The sequence below is a fragment of the Lepeophtheirus salmonis genome, chromosome 12, assembly GCF_016086655.4.
Source record: "Lepeophtheirus salmonis chromosome 12, UVic_Lsal_1.4, whole genome shotgun sequence".
Lineage (NCBI taxonomy): Eukaryota > Metazoa > Arthropoda > Copepoda > Siphonostomatoida > Caligidae > Lepeophtheirus > Lepeophtheirus salmonis.
In genome coordinates, this window is record NC_052142.2 from 3548296 (window position 1) to 3576032 (window position 27737).

The 27737-nt window shown below is 30.0% G+C and overlaps 1 protein-coding gene and 1 long non-coding RNA gene across 7 annotated transcripts in view; one reads left to right on the forward strand and one right to left on the reverse strand.

Annotated features, from left to right (window-relative positions):
• Positions 1 to 5273: 5273 nt before the first annotated feature.
• LOC121126655 (uncharacterized) lies at positions 5274 to 26929 on the reverse strand. The gene is made up of 9 exons (XR_005867044.2): positions 26242 to 26929; positions 26049 to 26188; positions 23407 to 25986; positions 18778 to 23350; positions 18511 to 18691; positions 17017 to 18442; positions 15439 to 15500; positions 15053 to 15380; positions 5274 to 14990 (listed from the first exon to the last, which is right to left on the reverse strand). It is a non-coding gene; the product is annotated as an uncharacterized lncRNA (long non-coding RNA).
• LOC121126652 (dual oxidase) overlaps positions 16254 to 27737 on the forward strand; it is a 41775-nt gene continuing 30291 nt past the window's right edge. Inside the window, exon 1 of one of the 6 annotated variants that reach the window (XM_040721956.2) lies at positions 16254 to 16602. In XM_040721956.2, the coding sequence (XP_040577890.1) occupies positions 16476 to 16602 (127 nt within the window). In that variant the 5' untranslated portion in view covers positions 16254 to 16475. Of the gene's footprint in view, positions 16741 to 27737 lie in introns of all 6 variants that reach the window. The other 5 variants (XM_040721957.2, XM_071892199.1, XM_071892201.1 and 2 more) reach the window with 5 other exon arrangements.

Below are 27737 nucleotides of genomic sequence, written 5' to 3' on the forward strand. Positions count from 1 at the left end.
GGGAAAATATCTTTTTTTTGATGCTCTTAATAAGGAGTAATATCACTGGACATTACTACATAATTAGCTTTTGGTCTAAATCTGTAAGATGGATTTATTTCTAAGATTTTGTTATCAGTATATTTATTGTCTAATTTTATGATTTTGACATTTACTTTATTATTAATAATTAGTTAGATCTCATCGGTAGAGATATATCTATCCTGTGCACAATTGTATATTGCAACTTCCACATTAAGGAAAAAGGGTGATGGTCTTTTTGATTAAACTCCACTCTGGCTAGTGTTTACCAACTTAAAGTTACGACACATTTAACTGGATTCCGGTGTCAGAACAAGAAATATTATTCAGATCAATCTATTATGTTAATATTCTGTTTATATAATTTATTGTTATTAGTTATATGATTCCAATTGTTTAATTTTGTATATTTAACATAAATGTATGATGTTTTATTTTTTAGTATGTAAATTATATTTAATTTAAGCCTTTTTTTTTAAAACTTGGAACTTCAAATATAATTTGAAATACTCTATTTTGTTGTTTCATTAGCTATTATTCTAAGAATAAGGTTAATAAAGAATTACAATTTAATGGAGTGTGAGGTTATAAAACACTGTAAAGGATAAAAAAACGTCTAAGTCAATTATACGTAGTATATCTTCATTAAACATTTTGCTAATAAATACTTTCGTTATACCTTCAAAAATCATACTAAAGCAGGCAGATGATAATCACATCAGTATTTTAAACAATGATACCATATTTCTTTTTTTTCCCTTCTCCTTGCACGCGTTTTTCTCTACAATATTATCAACTTTAGCTATGATATAAAGCATTTGAATAAAAAATAAAAAAGATATTAGCATCTAAGTAAGGTCCTTCATTTTAATTGATTTTTTGGATGTTATATGCATTTTTTGTTAAATGTAATCAAGATAACTTAATAAATAACTCATTTTTTAAATGCTGAAATGTTTTTATCAATTTTTTATTTACTTTGACTTTCATATTTACCGTTTTTTCATGTCGAAATATGGCACTGAATCTTAGTTATACACTAAATATGCCCTGATTTAAAAAAAAGGTGTTAAAGGCCAAACCTCCATGGAATGAAAGTTTTAATGGTCATATTCGTGTTCTACTGATTAAATAACATTAATAAATGTGGGCTTCAGTCTATGGGCGTTCCAAGACCTTCATTTTGTTGCATAGTGTAATAATATATAGCCTTGACTTAACTATGGAGGAGAGTTTCATTTTTTCGTAGGTAGCCTTTAACAAAAAATATTGCTTTCCATTGCAGCCTAACCTATACATTGGAGAGGAAAATGTAGCAAACATTGTTGTCAATTAATTACAGATACTGAATTCCAATCCAATATTAATAAATTACACCATTTCTAATCATTTCATAGCAAATTCTCGTTTCCTACTATTGGCTAGGTGATAGTAATATTTTCCCGCCTCAACATTAGCCAGTAATTATCAGTAGTATGCCCCTCTTCTTTTATATTTACCTTAACAAAGATTTTTATATGGTAACCATAATCTTATCCTCCCAACCAAAGTTGTTTAGTTTAGAATGGATACAATATTAATCTATTATCTTACTCAGTTTTTAGCAAGATTTAAATACTCACAATGAATATATATATTTTTTTTCATAATGATATTTTTTTCTGAAAATTTGTCCAATTTTCCATATTTTTATTATGTTCAAATTTGAAGGAAATAAGTCAGTCCTATATCATTTGTGGATGAAATGGTATTCATCCCAGTAAAGGCATGGGAAGAGTTGACGATATGGTTCTTTGATATTACAATTTCAAATTATCCTGTCCTCTAAATATTGAAATCATATTAGCCTCTTAATTAGAAAATTGGCATTGTCATGAATTACATTTAATGTTACGTGGAGCGTTTAAGTAGAATCCCTTTGCGACATCAAGACACAAAAAAAGACAAACCAAACAATAATTATAATTATGATGGAAATTTCCGAAGTTAGATTTAAAATATTATGAAAAGGATGTGCAATTTAAAAATAAATAAATAAGTTAATTTTATAGCTTGTAGTCTTCCCTAATTTAAGACAATGGGGGAAAAAATATTTTTATTTATTTAAAATATAATGCCTATATTATAGGTAGTTTAATTTTTTTAAATGGATTCAATCTAAAAATTATTATTCTAACAACAATTCCAATATTACTTAGTTTTCTTATGAAGAATTTGAACATCTTTTAAACAAAATATTATCAATCTAACAAGAAAAAATAAACATAAGAATTAATTATATTTTATTTTAACATTAAATAACATTCAATTTTATTTTATAATTGTTATTTATAAACATTAATTTTAATTCATTTTTTGCCGATAATGTAGGAAAAATAGTCTAAATTTATGGAAAGGCTTCCAGAATGTTGTTATGTGGCCTTTGTGATTTTGGAAGCCAAGCCTTTATAAAATTCGAATTTCAACACTATAATAAAAATTGTATTTACCATCATAGTTTGAAGCTTTATTAAAAGAATATAATTAATTAAGTCTTAATGCTTATAATTTTATTTCGGATATAAACAAGATGTATGTTTCCTGCATTGTCCCACTCCATATTGATAGTCATCCAAATATTGTAAAATTCATAGAAACTTTATGCTGGTAAACCCATTCCTTCTCTCTACCCCATCGCAAAGTCAATGGAGTCCCAAAGTGAAGTATTGTTGTCAAAGATTAAGATAGAAATTGTTGGAAATGATAATTTTCTTCTCTTAGAAAAACCCACGATCCATGACTGCAGTATTGATAAGTTGCCCTTATTCAATAAATTTGGAAGATGCTAAGAAGGCTGAAAAAAGAACCATTAGGTAAAAGTCTTAACGACGTTTTCTCTCCATTTTCTGCAGAGAAAGACTAAAGGTTTTCATTAACAATGTTGCTGTTTATTGTATAAAAACAGTAAAAAACATTAAGCAAATATTTCCAATGATGTTGCATGTCACATGTCTCGCTGATGGGCGGAACAGAATAGGAACACTTTCTCCTAATTACATCGAAAGTACCAACACTAATTTCTTTAAAGAATAAATTTTGTTTCTTAATTCTGATAATCGAAAACGATTCCATTCAGTTTCAATGTTAAGGCTGAAAACAGTGATGAAATCATCAAATCAACAATGTTAACATTATCCATTCATGACATATAAAACCTTTGTTTTAAGGGAATTTATACGCACAGCTTAAATTTGTACTGATGAACTACACATTTTCGTCCAGGTTAGATCCATAAAACTTACATAATACAATCAATATAAAAAACAAAATATTAAGATATAATAATATACTCGTATCTACCTATATTCATAATTTTCATGAGTTATTTTGTATCTTTATTATAGATCCTTATCATATTCCATAAAGAGTTATTAATTACTCATTCTACATTGATAATAATAAAAGAAAAAAGTAAAGATCCATTAGATAAAATATTCAGAGCTGTATTGGAGTCTATCTTTTTAAGTGTTTAAGTCAAGTACAAGTCATCATGCTCCGGTTACATGGGGGAAATAAGTAATGTACAGATCTACCTGCAGTCCCGTCTAAGGCAAAAAAAATATTAAACTACAATGTGTACTGGTGAATGAGGCTGTTACAATTTTCGTCAAGGTTATCATCAATAAAAACTACATAGTACAACCAATATTAAAAAAACCAAATATTAAGAAATATTTATTAACATTAAATCTGTATCTACCTATATTCATGGTTCCCTTAATTATTTTTAATGTTCATCATAGATTATCTTCCTATCCCATAAATAATAATTAATTACTTATTTTAAATAGTAAATACTAAATATAATTAAAGAAAGGAGTAAAGATTCATTAGATCGAATATTGAGAATTGTATTTAAGTCCACTTTTTCAGTGTTCAGATCAAGTCTGTGTCTTCATGCTCCGGGATATGAGGAAATAAGTAATTTCAGGATCGACCCGTAGTCTCGCTTAAGGCAAGATATCCTTTCCCCAAGTTATTCCTTAATCTTTTAGAAGACTAAGAGTAATCTACTTTTGGACTCCATGGACTTAGTAATGGCGTAGGAAAGAAAGAAAATTATAACAGCTTTCGTAAATAAACATATATTAAGTAGGAAACACTGAAATTAATATGGAACGCGCCTTTTCTTGTTTTACAATTATTTAAAATCTACAGTTAATTTATCAGATGAAAAAGACAAGTATATTTCTATAATATAAGAGGAAATCTATTCCTCACAGAGATTTGAATTTAAGGGTGGCACTTTTGTTGGATGTGATAGAAATGGAAAATATTCTAAAACTATACTTAGTTTTATGGTGAAGACTGTACATGGGAAATACAGTGACAAGGTAGTTATGGTACCAATCACAAATATTAAATCTCACATTATAAAACAATATTATATGAAAGTTCTTGAAGTAGATATCAAAGTTGCCCTAGAACCCGTTGCAACCATTACAGATGCATACGCCTCAAACAGAAAATTCTATGTGAATGAACTAGGAAATTGATTTTTTCTTAGATATATACTGAATTTTTTTCAATTCCAAAAGAAAAATATTTATGTTATTCGATTCCGTACATATGTTCAAAAAAGTTTAAAACAACTTTACTAGCAGACGAAAATTATCATGTCCATCTTTTGAAAATAAGGATGTTATTCTTGAGCCAAATCTACAACATGGAGCTAGGCCGGAAATAGAAACTGGCTCACTAGCTTTATCATAAACTAATTGCTCCTCAACCAATTTAAAAGTGTAATGTTGATACTTCTGTAAGGTTTTTTCACGAGTCCACTCTGAATGCACTTTACCATTATGTGTCAAAAGAGGATATTCTTAAGCACTTTTGAAATTACATCAATGTGAACTCTAATACTATGTACGTCCAAAAGAGCGACAATTCATTAAAACCAATTTCTGTAAATGAGCGGGAACAAATTGATTTCTTGAATAAGTTTGCAGAATGGATTAAAAAATGGGAGACACTGAAAGAAGTATTTTTTCAAATAAAAAAAGCGAACTGTTATTTTATCTGTAGCTACTCGAAGAAGTGTTTTTGTAAAAGGTACACGAGATTTTTTACTCCTAATCAAACTACAGCAGGGTTTGAAAAATTTCTATGCAATGATAATCATATTCTTAGCAGCACATTCCTTAATGAAATTGCATCAAAATGTTTACTATATTAGCAAATTTTTTTGTAAGCAAACAGCCATATTCATGTGAAAAAAAAGTTCAATTAAAATTATAAAATAAGTATACCATAAAAAAATTAAATTTTTAGTAGTTGACGTATGAGCTGTTAGAGTTTTAATTTACAGCATTTACTTTATTAATATGATAAATCCGTTTGCACTCTAGTAAAAAAAAAGGGTACGCCAAAGGAAGATATCGTTCCATATTCATTTCAGTGTTCCCAGGATTAAGGCTTAATGGACTCTCGCTAATCAGGTATAAACTGGAAAAATCAAGGCCCTCTTTTATAATAGCTTATTGAACATCTATGGTACTTAGTAATTCGCATATGCACCATAGTCCGTTACCTTTCTTTCACTATAGTGTAGTGTCCATTACTCCAAGGAACACTTTTTCCAGGATTTTATTCCATACGGAATCCTTATCATAACTTCAGTTGAACGCCCTACCCAAGCAAAAATTTTACATTGATATAAAGTCGTATTAACGTAAGCCTGAAGTTGTCTGAACGTCGTATAAAATTTTATATTAATTTTGGTTGTTCTATGGTTAACACATAGTTGTGTAGGAAAGTTGTCTAAGCGTTGTATTAAAGTTATCTAATGGTTAAAAGCAACTTTCAAATAACATTGATCGAACGTTATCTCATAGTTATTTGTTGGTTAAAAACAACTTTCAAATAACGTTATCACTTAGTTGTTTAATGGTTGAGCTCAACTCCTTAATAGCCCTATTGTAATGACAACTCTTTGTAATATACAGAATATTACGTACCATAATGTAATAATTAATTAAATTAAAGATATTGACATTATATACAAGTACATATAACACCAAGACTGAAATAGTTAAAACTTAAGTATTCATAAATTAAAAAAATAACACATATTTATATTAATATAATATAAATAAGAAACGATAAGAAGATAATCAAGCGCCAGGTGTTAAATATGGGTTTTCAAAGCCTAGTGTTGTAAAAGTTATTGAGTGTGTTTTGCACTTCACTATTCTCAACGGTAGAGTCATTAGAGAACTCATTAGTATGTATTTTATATGTTCAATAATCTCAAGACAAACGCGTTTACTTAATGTTAGTCCAATTGTCATCATATTCTCAGGCTCAGTATCTGACTATATGACAATAACAACAAGGAATCCTCATGGTTAGAGTCCCAAATTCTGATAGGTCCTTGTTATGTCGGTTCAAGCTGTTCAACATTGGGTACATTGTTTTCTTGTAGCAATTCTTCTATCAATCCATTTACACAGATTGTATCTCTTGACAACCCTGCTGTAGGATTGTATGGCTAACCGCTCCTGACTAATTGCTGGAAAATTCGGAAAAAAATAACTTAAAATAATAATTTAACTTATATATATAGTTGTAGAAAATATGTTTGTTTTTTACAAAAGTCACACTATCCACTCAATCAACAACAATCCAAATAATGAAGGAAATAAGCGTTTATATGTTACAAAAAAGAAACCCCAACAACCCTAGGTAATCTTTTGTTGAAAAAACGTGCTCCATTTTACATTCATTCCATATATCTCTAGTCTTTTATGAACATTTAATTATGAATGATGCAGCTAAAGAATAGCTTAAAAACGACAAATAAATAGTAAGGGCGTTAGGTGGTACGAGTACCTATAGAATTTTTGTGTACCAAATATATTTGTTCGTCAATTTGTTTGTGTTGTAATCAAAGACAATAGTATATTTAGGGAACATCATGCTTGCCTGAAAAGAGATTTAACCTGTTTAAGCTATCCGGCACACACACAAACATATATAATATATATGTTATATACATACATAACTGATAGTTTCTTGTTATCCTGATTCAAGCTGTTCAACATTGGGTACATTGTTTTCGTCTAGTAATTCTTCTATCTATCCATTTCCACAGATTACATCTCTTAACGAACCCTTTTCCACGAAGGCTTGTCTGGCTAACTGCTCCTGACTCATTGCAGGAAAATTCGTAAAAAAATTAATTTAAAATAATAAATTAGCTTTATATTTGTAGAAATGTTTTTTTTTAATAACAGCGACACTAAACACTCAAACAACAACGAGCTAAATACTGAAAGGAATAGGGGGCTTATAAATAAGTAAGCTGAACAACCCTATGTCATCTCTTGTGGGAAAATTGTCCTCAATTTTACATTCATTTCTAGATATCTCTAGGCTTTTATGAATGATTCAGCTAAAGAATAGCTTCAAAGCGACAATTTAATAGTAAGGACGTTAGGTGGTACGAGTACCCTTAGAATTTTTCTGTACCAAATATATTTGGTCGTCTATTTGTCTGTGTGGTTTAATCAAAGAAAATATACCAGCAGCATGTATGCCCGTTAGCCCATGTTTAACCTGTTTAGGCTATCCTGTATAAACACAAACATATATAAATTTATATAGTTACAACTTGGGGGGGACGGCATGATTAGAAACTGATAGCTTTTTTTCCTGAATTAGTGTAAAAAATATTCATTTAAATATATTTTCCTCCATCTTTAAATCAAGCAGATAATCATATAAAAGAGGACAAATTCATATATTTAAGATTTTCTCTAATTTGGCTGCTCAAATATAAAAATGGATCCCAAATTTGGATTCAGCACAAAAAAAAAAATGAGTAAGATACAATAGTTTTCAGAAAATTCGCAATTGAGCATTATATACTTGTGTAATCGTTTGTTATATTATATCATTGATTTTGGGTTCCATACTTTAATGATCATAATGCAAAGTTTATAATAACTTAGATGTTTTATTTAATTTTCATAACGGCGAAACAACGTCATAATAACTTAAGTATCATGGGTCTAAGTTAATATTAAATTGTCTCATGGTTATCAAAATAACGAATCTCTTCTTTATATTTATAACCGTGAATTAACGTACATATAACGTTAGTTTCTGGTAGACTTATAACCAACCTTTATTTAACCATATTCTAACGTTAATATTACGTTTTGTGTTGCCTGGGTAGAAGCAACACTCACACAAGAAGGAAAACCTGTTGCATTCTTTTCGAGAACTCATTCTAATTTGGAACATTGTCACTCTTCAATCAAAAAGGAAGCTTAAGCCATTGTCGAATCACTCAAAAAGTGGAATCATTTTCTACTTGTGTATCACTTCATATTAATTTCGGATCAGTTAAGTGTATTTTTCATGTTTGATCAGCACCTTTCCATCACGTAATCTACCTTATTCATTGGAAGATACTAAACGAGTAATCCAAAATTGTTCTGTTTGTTCTGAACTTAAACATTGTTTTTATAAGGGATCGGGGTGAACTTTGATTGAAGCTAGTAGCCCATTTGAAAAATTATCCGTCGACTTCAAAGAACTGATACCAAGTACTTCCCATAACAAATATATATTTACTACCGTTGACGAATATTTAAGATTCTCCTTCGTTTATCTATGTTCGCATATGTCTCCTAACACGGGGATTAAAGTATTTTGTGATATACATTCATTCTGACATGGGGAAGTTTTTTATGTCGAGTGAATTAAAGGAATTTTAACAAAGAAAGGAGTTGCTACAAGTAGTTTGTGTCACTATAACCCTAGAGGAAACAGACTATTATAACGCTACAATGGAATAATATGGAATACAATACTGCTTAACTTAAAAAACAATTATTTGTAGCAAGAGCATTGGGGAAGGTTATACTAAAAGGTCTTCATGCAATCAGATAACTTGTGCACTGCAATTAATTGCACTACTCACGAGCGTATTTTTAATTATAATAGAAAAACAACAAATGGTTTGGCCCTTCCTGCACTTATGCTTCTGAAAAGATAGGCTCAACAAAGCAAATACGAACCTCTAGTGGAAGAAGTAGATCTTATTTCAGCAAACCCTGAACACGCCTTAATAAGACAAAACAACGGAATCGAAAACAATGTTTCACTCAGAAGTCTAGCTCGAAAGAACGGTGATGTTAATGACTCCAACACAAAAGAATAATCAGGATTCAATGCAACTTCGGAGATTGTGTCACAAGAACCATATCTTACTATTTCATCGGTTAGTGCTAATCCTATATCACTCCAAAATAATAATTTCAAAGACTCCTTCTACATCTTTTCCTTCCGTAACTCTTAGAAGATCATTTTGAATCGTAAATACACTGGAATATCTCAACGACTATGTTTAAACAAACTCTTTTGGGTGTGAAGAATGAGATATAAGCCAAAGTGAAAGTTATCACCAATTATGTACATATTGTAAATATTAAATAGAAGAACTTGTTATTAAACCCATTAATAGTTTATCTCATATAATGCCAGTTTCTCAGGGATTAAATAATCCTATCCACGTGTAAAATTAAACTAAATATAACCTATCAAAAGGTCTTTAACATTTTATTATTCTGTTAAGTATAATTCCAAATCGGTTAATCCATATACATATATGTAATCGACTTTCGCATGGATTATGCTTTTCAAAAGAAAACACCTATATAGTAACGTCATCTGTAGTATAATAAAAAAAAGCACATCTTGTTGGGTCAGGGGGGAAGGGGGAAGTATTAGAGGTTCTATGCAGACAAGGAATTCCCTTTTTCTTAAATAAAATAAATATAACCATAAGACTACAAAAGAAAATTAACTTGTATATAAATATTTAAAATGATTAACATGATTTATAAATATTTAGTAGTACAGACAAACATCTTTTAAATAAAAGGGTTACAGATGAATAGGAAAATTAGAGACGTTTTGATTATCGGGTACCTCTATTATATTTCAACAAATTTTCAAACAATTTTATACCAACTAAGATTAAAATTTATTTCAATTACACTGTTGCATAAAAAAATAATTTTAAAATCGGCCATCCAGTTAACGAGAAATTGCCCTTTTTAAATTTTAACCAGTAAGTGGCGCTCACATATTGAAAAAATGTAATCACTAATTTTAAATGTTTATATTAAATCCTTAAAAAAACCCTTGTTTTTAGCATTCAATTTTTTTCTTTCAAAATGGTATTTTATTTGGGGGGGGTTACAGCCCTCCGTAACCTCTCTCAAGTTTTCCCAATTGGGGAGTTATGGCTAATTGGTTCATACTCCATTAATAGAACCTTCCAAAGCAAGTGGCATTTGATGCCAGTATTCATCTATATATATACTTCAGGATCTTAAATATTTCATCAGGGCCTTCAAAAATTATTGTAATAAAGTTATTGCCAGTGTATTTTTCATAACTAGACTTTATTCTTATTGACCATCCGTCTTTACTATCAGTAACCTCTTCAACCAATTAAGGTTAAGACATTTCTACTTTACTTCTGTGTCGACACTACCAAATACCAACTTTTCTTTTGTAGCGACGAGTTAATCAAAGAACACTTATATCGCCCAATATAACTTTATGGATTCAGAGCAGGGTGTAAATTAAAGAAGATGAACAATTTTTCGAAGAATGAGTTATCCTATATCGTAATTTTCTCTAGTCTTAAAACCTACAAACTCCTGTTTTACATGTTTAGTCAGCTTTTCGGAATTTCTTTATTGTTATATTCAATTACATTTTTGACAGATCAAAGATATCATTATGTCAAGGAGGGACTAAACATTGGCATATGGGAAGTACGGGAATTTTTTCTTTAAAGCAACCTATGTAGAGGCGATCAGTTTTGCTTTATTCCTGTTAATTTTTAAAACTGAGGTTTTTTGGAATTCGGACGTGAGATCTGTAACACTTTTTAGGCCATTAAAATTTCATTTGAGGTACTTATATTTGAAACTGTCAGATTGTCAGCGTGACAGAATGTATTTCGATGTTTTAAACAATGAACCAGATTATTAAAGTTTATTTTTCTCTTTGATACATTAATCTATAAGGAAAAGTGAAAGAGCCAGAGTGTCACCTTATTTGTTTCATTTTTCCTTTAATATATTTTTCTGTTTAGCCTGGAAGCTCAGGTTTGAAATAGAAAATTCTTAGCGGCGAGAAGTCAACGAATCATAAAGTCAAGAATGATCTGAGGGCGCTAGGTAACTTTTCCTGAAACTATTTTTCCTCAAGGACATTTTGCCTTAAACCATTTGCCTTATACCATTTTGCCGTATGACCATTATGTCTAAAGGATATTTCGCTTTAATATATGAATAAATTAGATTTATAGGTTATTTGTTTTATTTTTGAATAAATTGATGTTCCTAGGGAATTTTTTATTTAAAATATGTAATGTGTATTAATATAAAACCTATTAAATGGTGGTTTTCAGTTAGAAAAGTGATGGAAATATGTCCAAAATCTAACCATGTAATGAATTCAAGCCAGAGACAAAGTAGGTCATCAAATTTGTATAATAAAGAAAAGAAAGAAGAAATAAACACGGCAACGCTTCGAATAGATGAATAGCTAATGCCTTCTTCGTTAGTAGTTATTATTAGACATAATGTATTTTTCATACTAGAAAAGTCTCATGCATTGACCAACAAGCATAATATGAGGCAAGAGCATAATTCTAAAAATATTTTGATCTAAAAAATTCAGAGGGATTATCATTTTTAACCAAAAATAACTGAAAAACGACATATACATCTCATATATTTATATATTAAGGTAAAATATCCTTGAGAAAAAATGAATAGAAGACAAAATGTCCTAAGGTGAAATTGTTTAAGGCAAAATGTCTTAACAGATAATAATTTAAGGCAAATTGTCTGCCACCTTCAAATCATAATCCACTTTATGTTTCATTTATATCCCCTCACACTGATGTGAGATCATTTTGGAAACGGAATCTTTCAACTACATCTCGATCCAAAGTTGAAAAAATTATTGATCAGATAAATACATTAACTTCGATTGATTCCCTATTCACCTTCTCTGGCTCTCAGTCTAATAGAAAAAAAAATACAACCCGAAATATTTTAAGTTATATTCTTGGGTAGTATTCTCCAAGTCCATATCATTAATTCCATTTTATGAACTTCCATATCCTTTTGCGTTCCTACAATTTTTCTTGTTACATTTAAATCCCCCATCATAAAAATGTGAGTTTCAGGCGTTGTATGCAAGGGAAGCTATTAGCTTCGAGAAACATCTGTCTGAGTTTATGTTGAGTCCATAGAGATCAAAAAGATCTGATAAATTACCAAGGTAGTTCAGCTCTAACACAACAAAATTCTCTTCAAGGTTGGATGCCTTGAAAACGAAGTACAGTATCATCTTTATAAGTATAATAACTCCTCCCGATGGATGTGATCCGGCTTTCAATTCCTTGGATACAAAAGGCCAAAAGGCTGATCCGGGCATAGGTGCTTCTCAAATTCCACAATTATTGTACGCGCTGTTCAATCATTTGGACTGACAAGAAGATATTTTCCGTGGAGCTGCCTTACAACAGCTAGAACGACCAGATACAGGGTCGCAGCATTGAAAACATTCCTTTGACTGAGCGCTATTGTTTGGGGAACAAAAGCTTTACACGGTGTTGGTCTAGGGGAGTGCTACTTCCTGCGGGATGAAGACGCCCTTTATCTTCATTCTCGAGGGTGTGGAGGTCAATATTCTCTAGATTCAGGAACAGCACTAAGATACGTTTTACTGCCTCCAGAAGGATGGATTACCTTCATATACTGTAAAGTTAGTCCAAGAATGTTGCCAAACATTCTTAGCACTATTTGAGTAAGGACATATCCCTCCTTCTTCCCCAGATAATGACGTAATGGAATTCTCCATATATTCCATTATGGGGAATGAAGTTAGTACGACTTCCTACCGAGTGTTGATGACTTGAATGCTTACTAGTGTCTGCATAGAATAAGTTGTCAGAGGAGGCCATCCGTACAGCATATGAAGCAGTTCCGAAGCGATTGAGAGCTGTAGTTGCCGCAAACTGTTGCCATGGGAAATGAACTGGAAATAATTTTAAAGAAAATTTTATGTTAATTGTAATAGTGTAAAAAGATATTTTGAGAACTAAATATTGGTGTACTTTATTTGCTGTTGAAGTTGTCTCAGACTTATGTGTCATCCTCTAGATTGAAATTTAACACAGGATACAAAAGCATTATTGCTTATTTTACTGAGAAACCCTTTTTTTTAAATAATAAAAAGCACTTTTACATAAGGCTTATTTATCGTATTTTTAGTTTGTTGATTGTATTAGGCGGGGAAAAATGTTATTTTAGAAACCAGAGAACTGACAAACAAAAAGCTGAGTTCATTTTTGGATTTTGTACTCTAAAATGTACTCTTTTATAGTTATCACTGATATTTTCTATCATTTGTCAAGTATGTTAAGATGTTAATTTCTCTCACATTCACATCCCCCCCCAGACGAGATTTAGGAAAATAACTAGTAAATACATGTAAGTGTTGAAAGTACGTTTACATAATATTAGTATAAAATTTAAAAGAATTATTATTGAGAATTTATTGATCATTTAAATGAAGTAGACCTCGTACTCGCACTTATGGAGATTCAACTTTCACCAAGGTTAATAGAAATACAATCTTAGAAAAATGAAGTAATCGAGCTTCTTATAATTTTCACTTTTATGTATCGTACCGACTGCTGGCAAGACAGACAGATTGGCCAAAACACGAAACAAATCATTGTCTATGACGTCGCTATTACTATGATTTTAAATTTGATGTATCTTACCGACTGCAGAGTATGAAAAACAGATTTTGTCAAAACATTTAACGACTCAAACACTAGGACATCAATATTAAAAAGCGTGGTAGAAGTCAAACATCAATCTTATAGACGTTATGGAATGACCTTGTATTTCTATTAACCTTGCAGTTTCGCTTGTTTGAATGTAAGTCGGAGTCCATCTACAAAATAAATTACTGGTGATTTAACTAAAGGCTAATTTGTAGTACCATTCATCCTTCTTAATTGCCTGGAATGAATCCAAGAAACTTGATAAAAGAACTTCCTAATTGGCTTATTTTTGACGAACTCATAGCGAGTCTTGTTCTGACGATTATTTATAATTATTTTACAAAATAGTCTGAGGGGAACATGAACCATATTCTCCATTGCTTCAAAGAATATACCCACAAGACAGTTGGCCAAAGAAGTTTGAGGATACGTCTAAGAAGTTTATACCGAGTGACCTATAAATAATTGAAAGTTTGAATGTTTGGATCCTGGATATATGTCATTGAATTCCTCATTTTCCATATAACAATGAAAATATAATAATTCATAACTTACTAAAAAATAGAAATTAAGTATTTATTATTTTCAATACTTATAACGTAATGTTAATTACTTTCGCTATTATAAATAATACAATCAAAGATAAACTAAATAAAAATGAAATAGAATATTATGATTTTATAGATGCAAATCGACGAGTAGTTTTCTATGTAATTATAATTTCAATATAACTAACTTTCGCAATATCTCAATCCTCTAATTTATCTCCTTTTTTTCTCTCTCTTTCTACTCCTTGTATAACAATTATATTATTATGTTTGCTTCTTTTTTAACATTACATATAAAGTCACTATCAAATAATATATAAGTTGGTTATATTTATAGAATCTTTTTTGTAAAATTTCTACAGATCAAGGAATATCGTCTATGAAATAAGTTAATGATCAAGAAAATACTATAACTATTTTTGACAAGTGCAGAATACGTAAATGAAAATAAAAAATCGAAACATCGTTATGAAGGGATGAATGTCATTCGTTGGAAATTCGAGATAAAGAAGAAATTTTGTTTAATGATATACTCTATATTCTGGCCTCTGTAAAGAAAAATTAATTTTGATAAGTAGAGAAACTTCTCATATTATTTTAACTTTCTTACTTAAAATTACTTCGTAGAATTTCAAGATGCAGAACTCCTATATAAGTAGTATTCTAAAATTATTCCAGACAAGATAACAAAAACTGAAAACATTATAAATAAAAATGTACTTCCTTAAACTTATCATTACTGATTTTCCATTAATGGACTGATTTGGTTTATTAAAAGTCCACAGTTAATAATATTCCAGATTCTGGATGATTTTTGGAGAATTCATACTTGTCATTCAATGTTTAACTTTTTCAATACTTTGGCCAAAAAATCAAAAAGATGGCTTGTCAAAAACGTTGAAGACTCGTAGTAACTCCAAACATTTTCACCTCCATTACTGAAAATCTAGTATTCTAAGTGGAATTGTTTATGATAATTAATTTTATATTTCTTACAATTTTTAGAAGCAAGTTGGGAAGCACACTTGAGATTACTTGTTATGTTCTCTCCATAAGAACTTAAAAAAAATATAGTAGATTTGGAAATTATAAATGTTGTTCATAACTGCCAGCTTAAAAAAAATTAACCTCATATTTTTTACAACTCTTTGTATGTACGGAGCTGTAATTACCGAATAAAAAACATGAAAGTACTTAATTGATACTCAAATATGTATATTTCTCATTATATTTTATCGTCATGTTTGAGAATTAAAAAAACAATAAAGAATCACAATTACTGAATTGAATGACGTTATAAATAGAAGCTATTTCATTTCTATATAAAAATATAAACGATAAAGTAAATCCCGCAATGACAATAAATCTTATGAAGAAAAAAATCATTGATATAACTTTTTCATAATTTGTCTACTAATTTAATTATTATGTAGCTTATTTTTCAATTTTTTATATACTTTTATGACTGCTTTCATAGTGAAAGTTCACTTATGTATTAAAAAAATTTGAATTTTGACGAAATAATATCGATAAATATTCATTTTGGTAACAAAAGTCACTGCTAATACAAGCATAACTTATACTTATGAATATAATAATGTAACAAGATTGTTCGAAAAATGAAGACTTTATATTCTTGTCACAAACTATAAACTGATTTTCCCGATTTTTAATTTTTTTATTTGCATAATGTTGATATAGGACATATTTTTGTTCAAAATTAACCTATTTTTATATTATTTAATTTTTAGTAATAGTAATAATTATTTTTAAAACATTATTAACTTCTAAAAAATCATTTCCTGTAAAGCATAACGATATTACTCAAGAGGGCGAAGTTGTCTTATTTTATTTTTGAAACGCGTATCCTGTAAAACTTTTTATCGAAAATATTAATTTCAAGTATATTCTTCTCATATGGTTTTAATATGTTGGTGTAATTCTACTTGGCTAGACATACCTTTTTTTGATTGATTATCTATTATTTGTGTATATCCCTATTACCAAAGCAAGTGCAACTATTTTGTGACCTTATGGAATTAATTTTCTTTTCTAAATATATTATTTTGGAATTATACTTTTGTTTGTTTTTATTATCATCTGGACAAGATGTTCGAAAACGAGTTGAATATAACAAAGATTTTAATACAACAAACACAGGTAAGATGTTTAAAATAGACATTCCAAGGATATCAATTTTTGAAAAAAGAAGGCTTGAAAAAACCTGCAGTATATTTATGTCATATAAATAAACCACACCCTTATCAAAATTTGAACAACATTAGTAAATATCCTTAAGTAATTATAATTTTTGTCGGTTGTATCATTAAGTTGTTAGACTTTATGAATATTATTTAATTTAAAAAGTCCAACTACTTATGAAACATTATTTAATATAATTTGGACAATGATTTTTGTTTATTTTGATAACTATAAAAGAGAATGTGTAATTTCGTAATTAACTAGCCCCACAAAAATAAATTTTAACAGATATGGCAGACATTTCAGGTGTAAAATTACATTTTATTGTTTTTATAGAAAAAACTATATTTTATTTTTTTGTGAAAGACTTACACTTCCAACTCTTCGACAAATTCTTTGTTTTACTAACTATATCTTATGAACACACACTCTAGTAGTTACTTGATAATGAGATGCAAGGTTATGCCCGGTTCAGGTTCAGCGGTTCTATCGGTCCCCGTTCTTTCATTTCAACGTTTTAGGCCTCTGTTAAGCTTTATCGGTATCTGTTCCGGTCTCAGTTCTTTTTATACATGTTCAGTTCGGTGACAGGTATTAAAAACCTGTGGCGTCGCTAGAAAATTTGTGCCGAGGAAACGATATTAGATAGCAGGAAGATGAGGGAATTTAGGATTACTTTTAGTCTACATATACAAGGTATACATGTTTTGTATAAAGGGGGGTCACAGAAAAAAATGTATCTATGTAGGGTGTCCTAGGCATAGTAAAAATAGGGAAACCCTGGCTCAAGAAATATTATAGTTATTATATGATAGGCCCCCAACAAGCTTAGTAGCAGACCTGAATCCATAATCTACCCAACACCATAGAGTGTTTAAAACCACTTTTCCAGATCAATAAGAAGCCCTTAGTTATATTGGAACTCAGATATAACTGCATCACCCTATCACGTCAAAAAAACAACATTGGGAAACGCTCCTATGGAAAAAAAACCCCCAGAAAATTGACTTATTGGTCAGAGTTAATTTATTTTTAATAATATATATTTTATATTTTCTTTATATATTCTAAATAAGAACAAAAGTACAAGAACTAAGATCGATAAGCAATATCTCAGTTCCGGTCTTGGTTTGACATTGTCAGTTCTGGTTGTAGTTGTTTAAGAACTGGAACAGCTAGACCAATAAGGACACAACACTGTTGAGATGTTCCCTGTTCATTTATTATAATATAATCTGAATAGACTAAGAAAATAAAAACACTCTTGAAATTGCAAAGTAAAAAAAATGCCACACGCGTTTAGTTCATATTTTATACAACCCTTGTTATATCACATTGGGGCGTGGGAAACTATAGAGAAGGAACAACATAACCGTATTTTCATAGAATCTGCCATATTTTTAAATAAATATCTTCATAGCCATATTTTTAAATAAATTTCTTCATAGCCATATTTTAAACTTAAATATGTAAATGTTATACAACATATGTGTCTTAACAAAGTTAGCCCAGGATATAATAAAGATGGATGATGCACGATAGTTGACATTAAAAAAAGCTCTTAAATACTCTGGGGAAACTTTCAATGAATAAATCTTTTACAAATACTTTATAACTGGCATAACTTTGAGAAATTGTGGTAACAAAAGATAAAATATACATAGAAATTATGTTTTAGATCAAACATATGATTTCATTAAATCAACTATAGTTGAAAAAAATATATATTACAATTAATACACTTAATAATTAATAACTTAATTAATTAATTTTTTAACTTTCTCTAAAAGACGCAATCCTATTTTAAATTAATAAAAATAAAAATTAATATATGACCCTCAAGACAAAAATAAAATTCATATTTACTTGCTAAAATATTATAAAAATAATAACGCATATAACGAATTCAAGATTCATTTCACAATTTATTCACTCTTCTTCTTGCCTTAGTATCACTATATCTCTTGGTTAAACAACCACATCAAACAACATTAAAGTAGGAAACTACTTTAATGCAAATTAACGAAGAAGCGAGCAAAGCTTTTAACTATGAATTTAAACGTTTTATTATTAGTTATTAAATTAATATATTTAGAAATTATCATATAATTTTAGTAGGCACATAACACTTACAAATCTAAGTCCTTAGTACAAAGAGCAATATTCGTAAATTTAAACTTATAGGAATAGGATACATTATAAGAAATCCATTCTTCAACTTTCGTAATTATCTCTTTCGGTTCCACATTTTAGTATTTTCCCAATAGAATAACTTTCAAATATGGTATCAACAATGTGAACTTTATTTGACATTGCAATATAATAAAACTTTGACACTAAAAGCCTATGATGATTTTGATCTTTAAGAGTGTGTAACCAACATCCACTTGTTTTCCAATGACAAAAGAGAATCACAAATATGAAAGAAATCCCTATTCAGGATGAGGCTTAAAGTGTCACCTTTATATAATTATCCATATATACCATACATCATATACTCCACCTAATAAATTGAATTGATATCAATGTGATTGAGATTAGTTATTTCTGTGTTATATACATCAAGAACACTTATCAATGAAATATTTTTCTTAGAGTAGGAGACCAAGCAGACTTGACTTAAGAAGAAAAAGACTCAATAATTTCAAAGAGGGAGCAGTGGATGGAGGATTACAATCTCTCTGGATCTTTCAGTCGATTATTCTGTCGTTTAATAGAACTACATAGTTTTTATATGTAGAAGTATATGACGAATATCTGGAGGAATTTATGTATTCTTTAGTATAGAAACAATGATTCACGAGGTCAGAAGTCACTACCACAGACATTGATGTAAAGGAGCATCTGCACAATGAACGATTCTTCCATTAAAGGGAATGAGATCCACCAAGTGAAGCAGAAAGAGGCAAGATCCCTTGAACATACCATGCCATTGAAGAGATTATCAGAAGGCTTGAAGATTGGATATCCAAGTGGTAAAATAAGCACTAATTTGATTAATAGCTACGATCATATTCCTCGATATGATGAGGGTTTCTTGAATTTTAGAGCCTCGTCAGACAGATAATTCCGAATCAAAATAGCCATAAAACTATAGTTTGTCATTATTAGGTCCATAAATCGACATAATGCTCATCTTTTGTTAATTCCAACGTATTATTTTTTCCTGAAGTTGAAAGATACTTCCCTCTCCACATTATACCAGTAGCAGAAACAGTCATTTGAGTTAGATTGAGATTTATTATTATAGAGTGAGGATATTACCCATTTATATCTCAAATATTTCGTCAAGAGTAATAGTAGGTATTTTTAGAGGAGCTCACCCATCAGTAAACCGGTCTTTAGAATTATCTCTTGTTAAGGTGAGTTCACTGAATTGCTTACACATGCATATTTTCTCTCTTTTATTATTATTATTTCACTTCACTTTATAGGCAAGAGGTTTATCATAATTATATGTTAATTTAGTTAATAAAATTCCCTTTCCGACCCCAATTTCTTATGTCACCTCTTGACAATAGCTGAAAGATTACCTTGCACAAAATCCAAGGACTGTCTGAACGCTTGATTCCTTAAAGTTCAAAGGTCGATAACTAATCTCTAGCAAGGTTAACAGAAATATAAGGTAACGTGTTTACGATTGATGTTTGACTTCCACCACGCTTTTAATAGTGATGTCATAGTGTATAAGTAGTTGCGTCTTTTGTTTACATTTTCCATCGTATAAAAAAAACCAAAGAATCTATATCCTGATTCTAAAATTTGACAAGGTCTTCATTTTATTTAAAGACATTCAAATCCATTGAGGATCTTCTACGTCATAATGAAGCATATGAAGCTAAGTCTTAGTTTTTATAGAGGATCACTTTGCCATAGTGGATTACAGCGAGGAACGAAGAAGATTGCCGGATTTCACTCTAATCCATCAGGAAAACTAAATTGAAGGCTTATTAGTTATTCTGTGTTAACTCTTAAACCTTGTCATCATCAATTCTATCATTCAATCCAAGAACAATACATTCAATCCATATATATTGTATTTACTTATAAGTTATTTGTATTGACTGTAAATTGTTAGGATGGTTATAAATTATCATAAGCATTCTTCATCAAATAGGAAGATATTAGATGAAAACTCCTTGGAGAATGTAGGGAGTTCAATCTATCAAAAGATCGTGTTACTTCGTCGCTTCCAACATTAAAGAATATGTCATTTTGACAAAGTACAACATAATTACATCTACTAGGTATCATGAATTTTAAAAAAAACACCATAATATGCATTGCTATGTAATGATTTAATTAAACATAAGTATCTTTAAACGAATACTTTATTGAAATAGAACTGATTAATCCGCTGTCAAACAGTTCCCATATTGACTCGTTGTGGATTTGACAAAAGAAGAAAACTTCGCTCCAAATAGCATTACTGTTGTGTTAAAGGAAAACTGTTACTTCGAAAAAAAATAGGCCATCCAATTTCCCAGGAATTGCTTGACAAGGTTTTTAGACCTAGCTAGAACACAGGCACTCACATTTAGAAAGTTAATTGTTTAAAGTTAAAATATATATATAATATCCGTTTCTATTTTTTAACTAATGCAATGAGCAGTTTTTCGCACGTTACTTGCTATTTTTCTTTTTATGCTACTTTTGTTTACAATATTAATATACTTTAGTCTAATGAATGTTCGAGTGCAAGCAATTTTTTTATTACTTCATCTTTTTCCCTGGGATACTTTTCCACAATTATGCTGATGAGGTGATCCATCACATATGGTTTGGTATCAGAAAAATCTCATGAAACTCAATGAAATGCTTCTCTATTTTTTTTTGTAAAATTCCAGAAAAGATTCCGACGGTTGAAGCAGTCCCCCTCTTGACAATGTTTTAAGCCATTGACTTGGAGGAACTTAGATGCTGAAAGTATAACAAAGTATTGTTCTATTGTATTTTCATCATTATTTATATCTTCCTCAATCTCACCTTTATTGTTTTGAGGATAAATTATATTATCAATGTCTTTTCTTGATCAATGTTATTTTCTGAATTTGCTTTGCTCAAAATATGACCTTAAAGGAGATGTAAGATAACATGAAATTTTATCAAGACTTTGATCATCTAATTTATCCTCGAATCAATCATAATTTGTAATTTGTTGAAACAAAGAAACAAAACATTGGTCTCCTTCAGATCTGATGGGAGCATTCTCAACAACTTTTTCCGAGCCATTTATTGTGAGTATCCAAAATCGATTCATGCCCTCTACCGCATTAGGATAAGAATGGTTCGTCCAATATACCTTATTCTTGAAAAAAAATTATCTAGACAATCTTGATTTAAACGAGATGCCTATATATATGGAAGGCCAATTTCATTATTTATGTATTGATACAATGATTTTGAAGATTTTGAAGAAATAATCATGCTCTTTTGGTAGGGCTTAAAAGCCCATGACTTAGGCAACACCACTTAACCATTTTTATTTCTTTTAATTTGCTTCATTGTTCCTATCACATTTATCATACTTTGAAGAATATCTTTCTCGATATCCAAATTTACTCCATAGTCACATCCAAAGCCCTTTTTAGATATTGGTCGGGAGCTTCGTCTCGTCAAAGCACAAGACAGCTAAGTTTCCATTTGGAGTTTCGTTGCATTTGATTTGTTGAGCGATAATTTTAATAATATTTTAATTGTATTCCAGGAGCTGTTTTAAAATTTCGGATACACCGTTTGAGGGTTGTTACACTAGGATCTGGAAGTAAACCACTGGATTGAATGCAATGGTTTTTTTTTGAGGAAATTCCTTTAACAAAATCCTCCTCATTCTATTTTCCAAACCTCTTCCTACTGATAATGAGTTTACATTGAGATTTAATAAATCTCTATTCCAGTTCTCCTTTGATCGCTTCCTTAAAATTAGATTTGGAATTTAGTAATATATTTTCCGATTGAAGGATTTCCACATTTTCGTGTAAATCCCCATTCAGTTTCCTTAGTGACTCGAGTTCTAGAATAAGTGGGTGTTTTCTGGTATTAGAAGCCCTACTAATTTGTATTATCCGAGATACATATGCTTGATTAGATACGTTAACCTTTTCTAACAAAAGTGTTTGAGTTGAATTTATGTAGTGTTGGGATGATTTGTCTAATGTCTTCAAATATATTTCATTAGAATCTTCTTCAAAATGGTCTACTATCTTAATTTCTTTCATTTTCCTTGGAACTTGCTCAAATCCTTCTCCAGTTTCTCAATCTTCTTTTTAAAAGTTGAATTGGTGGGATTACAATCCGATTTTTCTTCAAATGATTCTCACAAATTCTATGGTATTTTCCTAAGGGGTCCTTTCGAGGACAAGAACTTTCCTATTTTTTCCTCCATGAACGATTCTTTGGAAAATGATGATAAATTATGATATTAGGAGAATCACAAATGGCAATTGCATGACTTACAGTTTCATTGCGCGAATGTATTATACTTTTTTGGAATGGCGAATAGGTATTATTATCGTAATAATAATAATCCATTATTAATAATATATATATTGTAAATGTAAATAAGATAATATAATATCATACTTCAATTATACAAAACTTACCTCTCTTGGCCCACAATGTAGTCAGAGTGTTTAATTTTGGCCTTTTGTTTTGGTCCCCTTTCTATTTTCTATGGCGTCAAAATCTCCCTCTCTTTCCCAACAGTCTGTACAATACATCAAATTGAAAATTCTAGCAAGTCTTATTACATGATGGTCTAACCTTGTATTTCTATTAACCTTGGTCTCCAGGAACTATTTTCTTTTTATGGTAACATTATTCACCAGAAATTTCCAGTTTTATATTATTTAAATTCCGGAGTTACAGTAACATCATCTTCAATATATATACACATTTTTATAGTTGTAAATCATATAACCTGTCGTTATGTATTAAAAAAAAAAAAAAAATGATATTAAAAATAATATTTTTGTGCAGAGAAGCTCATCTTTCATAACGTTTTATTAGACTAACTCCAAACAGCTAGGAGATGATCGAAATAAGCACAAATCCTGTTTTGTTCCTTGTAAGAACGTAGGCAGTATGCAGGAATTACTCAGATAATGATCCTTAATTTTACTGAGTCCAACAATAGCTTACACCTAAAACTCCCAAAAAAGTATCTTTATTATATGTTATATATACTTTTTATTATTGGTTGTAAGTTGAGCAATAATATGTCTGACACAGCAAATAAGGAAAAACACAATAATATTGATCCAGAAAAAGCAGGTTACCACCATATATTTTTATTATTATTTTGTGCGTACCACTATTCAGTAATAAATAATAGCTTTAGTGAGAATTGTGTATTCAAAATAGTGGTTGTCTGGGAGCTTTTTATTATTATTCTTCTTAATTAACTTGAAAAATTTCCTTCAAAGTTAAGTGCAATAATAATTATAAAGAGAAAGAAAATTTGCATGCTGAAACAATTAAGTGAACTTACTTAAATAAGAGGTAATTCTAAAGGCCGGTTCAATGATGGGTGAACACCTTTAAAAATACCTACTATGAACTCGTTTCAAAGATCAGCCCTACTTTTTCTTTGTAACGAAACCTTCCCAACATATTAGCTAAGTAAATAAGTAGTTGGTGAAGAAGCCTCTTTCATTTTAAAGAGTTTTTTTTGTGTGATGGACCGGAAATACGTGTATGCCCTACGGGAAACACGTTACTAAAATGTTAAAGTTCGAATCGATTTTAATTTGTGATGTAAATCGATAGGCTTCATCTACAGGATTGAGAAGATAATCTCTTGGGAATCTTGGATATGGAGGATTCCTTGTTAGGATAGTCCTTTATATGTTACCTGCATCAGTAAATAAATTTAATAGGTCAATTTAATTATAATTGTCATATCATTCACATATGCCTCGAATATAACTGATTTGTTAATAGATATTTCCCTTAGAAATTTTAAGGAAGATTCTCTTCAACATAATCTTCATCCAAGTTGTCCGAATGAATGCTATGTCCATTTCAAATTTTGGAGCTAGAGTCAAGATGAATTCATAGTATAACTGATGGAGAACTGAACTAATACCTACATATTCTTTAAATTGAAATAGATTTACATTATTACAGATATGTAATATTGGATATTTATGAACATCAGAGGAACTTTTTGAAATTGAACATTTTAAGTAATGACTAGGAACTTTCTTCCCCGTAAGAAAATCTATTACCAAAAAACATCATTCAAAAACATAAATATTGATACCACACGACAAAATACACTGTACATACAAAAATAGTTATTAAGGCTATGGATTATGTGGTCCATAGAGTGATTATAATTATAGTTGATAATATTGTAGAGAAAAACGCGTGCGAGGAGGAGGGGGGGAAAAAGACATATGGTATCATTGTTTAAAATACTGATGTGATTATCATCTGCCTGCTTTATTATGATTTTTGAGGGTATAACTAATGTATTTATTAGCAAAATGTTTAATGAAGATATACTACGTATAATTGACTTCGACGTTTTTTATCCGTTACAGTAGATTTGAAAACGTCACACTCCATGAAATTGTAATTCATTATGAACCTTATTCTCAGAATAATAGCTAATGAAACGACAAAGTAGAGTATTTGAAATATATTTGAAGCTCAAAGTTTAAAAAAGAAGGCTTTAATTGAATATAATCTACATACTAAAAAATAAACCATTAAACATTTAAGTTAAATATACAAAATTAAACAATTAAAATCATATAACTATTAATAATAATAAATTATAAATACAGAATATTGAAATAATAGATTGATCCAAATAATATTTTCTTGTTCTGACATTGGAATTCAGTTAAATATGTCATAACTTTAGGTTGCAATACACAAGCGAGACGTGGAGTTTAATCAAAAGATAATCACCCCTCTTCTTCATGTGGAAGTTGCTATATACAATTGTGCACAGGATAGATATATCTCTACCGATGAGATCTAACTAATTATTAATAATAAAGTAAATGTCAAAATCATAAAATTAGACAATAAATATACTAATAAAAATTTTTTATAAATAAATTCATCGTAAAGATTTAGAGCAAAAGCTAATTATGTAGTAATGTCCGGCGATATTACTCCCTATTAAAAGCATCAAAAAAGATTTTTCCCCGTTATTTAGGTATGCTTATATAACAACATACTATTATCATGATGGATATACACAATTGTTAATTATAATGCAACACCCAATGTAACTACCCTCGTTGTTGTGACCATTTAAACAGTTGTTTTTGCCTTTTATGAGTTTTCTGAACACCATTTCTTGGAGCCCATCAACCATAGCTAAGCCTTTAGTGATAAAAAAGTAATATTTATTGACTATGTAATATTGGAAAACCTAATTATCATACCCAAGTCTTAAAGCGAAGTAAGTAGTCTCAGACAAACTAGTTGCAAACCATCCAAAGCTACTACCCCCGTTGTTGAGACCATTTAAGCAGTTGTTTTTGCCCTTTACTGAGTTGTGTATCATAATTCTTGATATGTTTAGCTAAAATAGAATCATATTTTATGATTAGATTTTAAAAAAAATTGAATACTTACTGTGAGATAGTACAAAATTCAGAGTTCCATTTCGATATTCGTAAATACTTTTTACTGATAACTTGATCATCATTTGGTGTGGATGACTCAAAACATTTTATATGTATTTCTATAAATGACATCAGTACCAACATCCTCCATTAATTTAATGATGGTTCCTCGGGAACCAATATGTTTACCCTTGTATTTCTCCATAAATTTTTTGAACGTAGATGATTAGCAATGGATAAGGTTATATTACATGCAATAAGCATCGTTGTTAGATCAAAGTTAAAGTCTGACTTGATGTATTCATCATTAACTTGATTTTTTAGATGAATATCCATGCTCTTGATATGAGATGAGTATAATGAGTGACGTGGAATTCTAGACAGGGGACTAAAGGAACATTTATATCGACAAATCCGACAAACCATCTGTTTCTCATCCGGTAAGTATTTTCCAAATTCCTGGGCCTCCATTTTCATAAATCCAGACAGAAGGCGACGTCATTTTGGGGATTTTATTCAGTTCTCTATCGACTATCACCATCTCATATTATATTAATATTTAATAATAAAGGCGGGAATGATAACGTTCATGATTGATAGAAGAGGATGTATATTATTTAATCAATGATGCCATAAGTAATTCTTCTTTTCTCCTTGCACGCTTTTCTATTCTTACCAAAATTATCACCCTTAATTATAATTAAGGTTGATAATTTTGGTTTGGATAAAAAAGTGTGCGAGGAGAAGGGAATAAATACTTATGGTATCACTGATTCAAATAATAAACATCTTCCTCTATAAAGAAAGTTATCAATTCCGTCCTTTATTATTCAATAGTAATATAACATTAAAAAAATAAAATGCCTAAAATAACATCGCCTTCTGTCTGGATTTCTGGAAATGGAGGCCCAGGAATTGGGAAATATTTACCGGACGAGAAACAGATGCCATGTCGGATTTGTCGATATAATTATGCCTTTAGTCCCCCGTCTAGAATTAAACACCACTCATTATCCTCATTTCATATCAAGAACTTGGATATTCATCTAAAAAATCAAGTTAATGATGAATACATCAAGTCAGACTTTAACTCTGATCCCACAAACATGCTTATTACATGTAATATAACCTTATCCCTTGCTAATCATCCTACGTTCAAGAAAAAATATGGAGAAATACGCAAGTAAACCCGTCCCTTCTCAAGGATCTATCATTAAATTAATGGAGGATGTTGGTAATGATGTCATCTCCAAAATCAAAGAAAAAGTCCAGCGGAAGGATATTTTTGTTGCTGTCGATGAGAAAAAAGATAATCAGGAGCGATCAATGACTGCTTTAATGATTGGTCCTTTGGACGACTATTTCTTGGGTTGTTCATATTTCATCAATTTGATAGACATTAAAAGTGATTATGCCAAGAGATAAATTTTGTTGTCGAGAGTATTCAAGTTATTCTTTGGACCGACTTTAATGCTACTCGCCCAAAGGTGGTTATTGTATGAAATA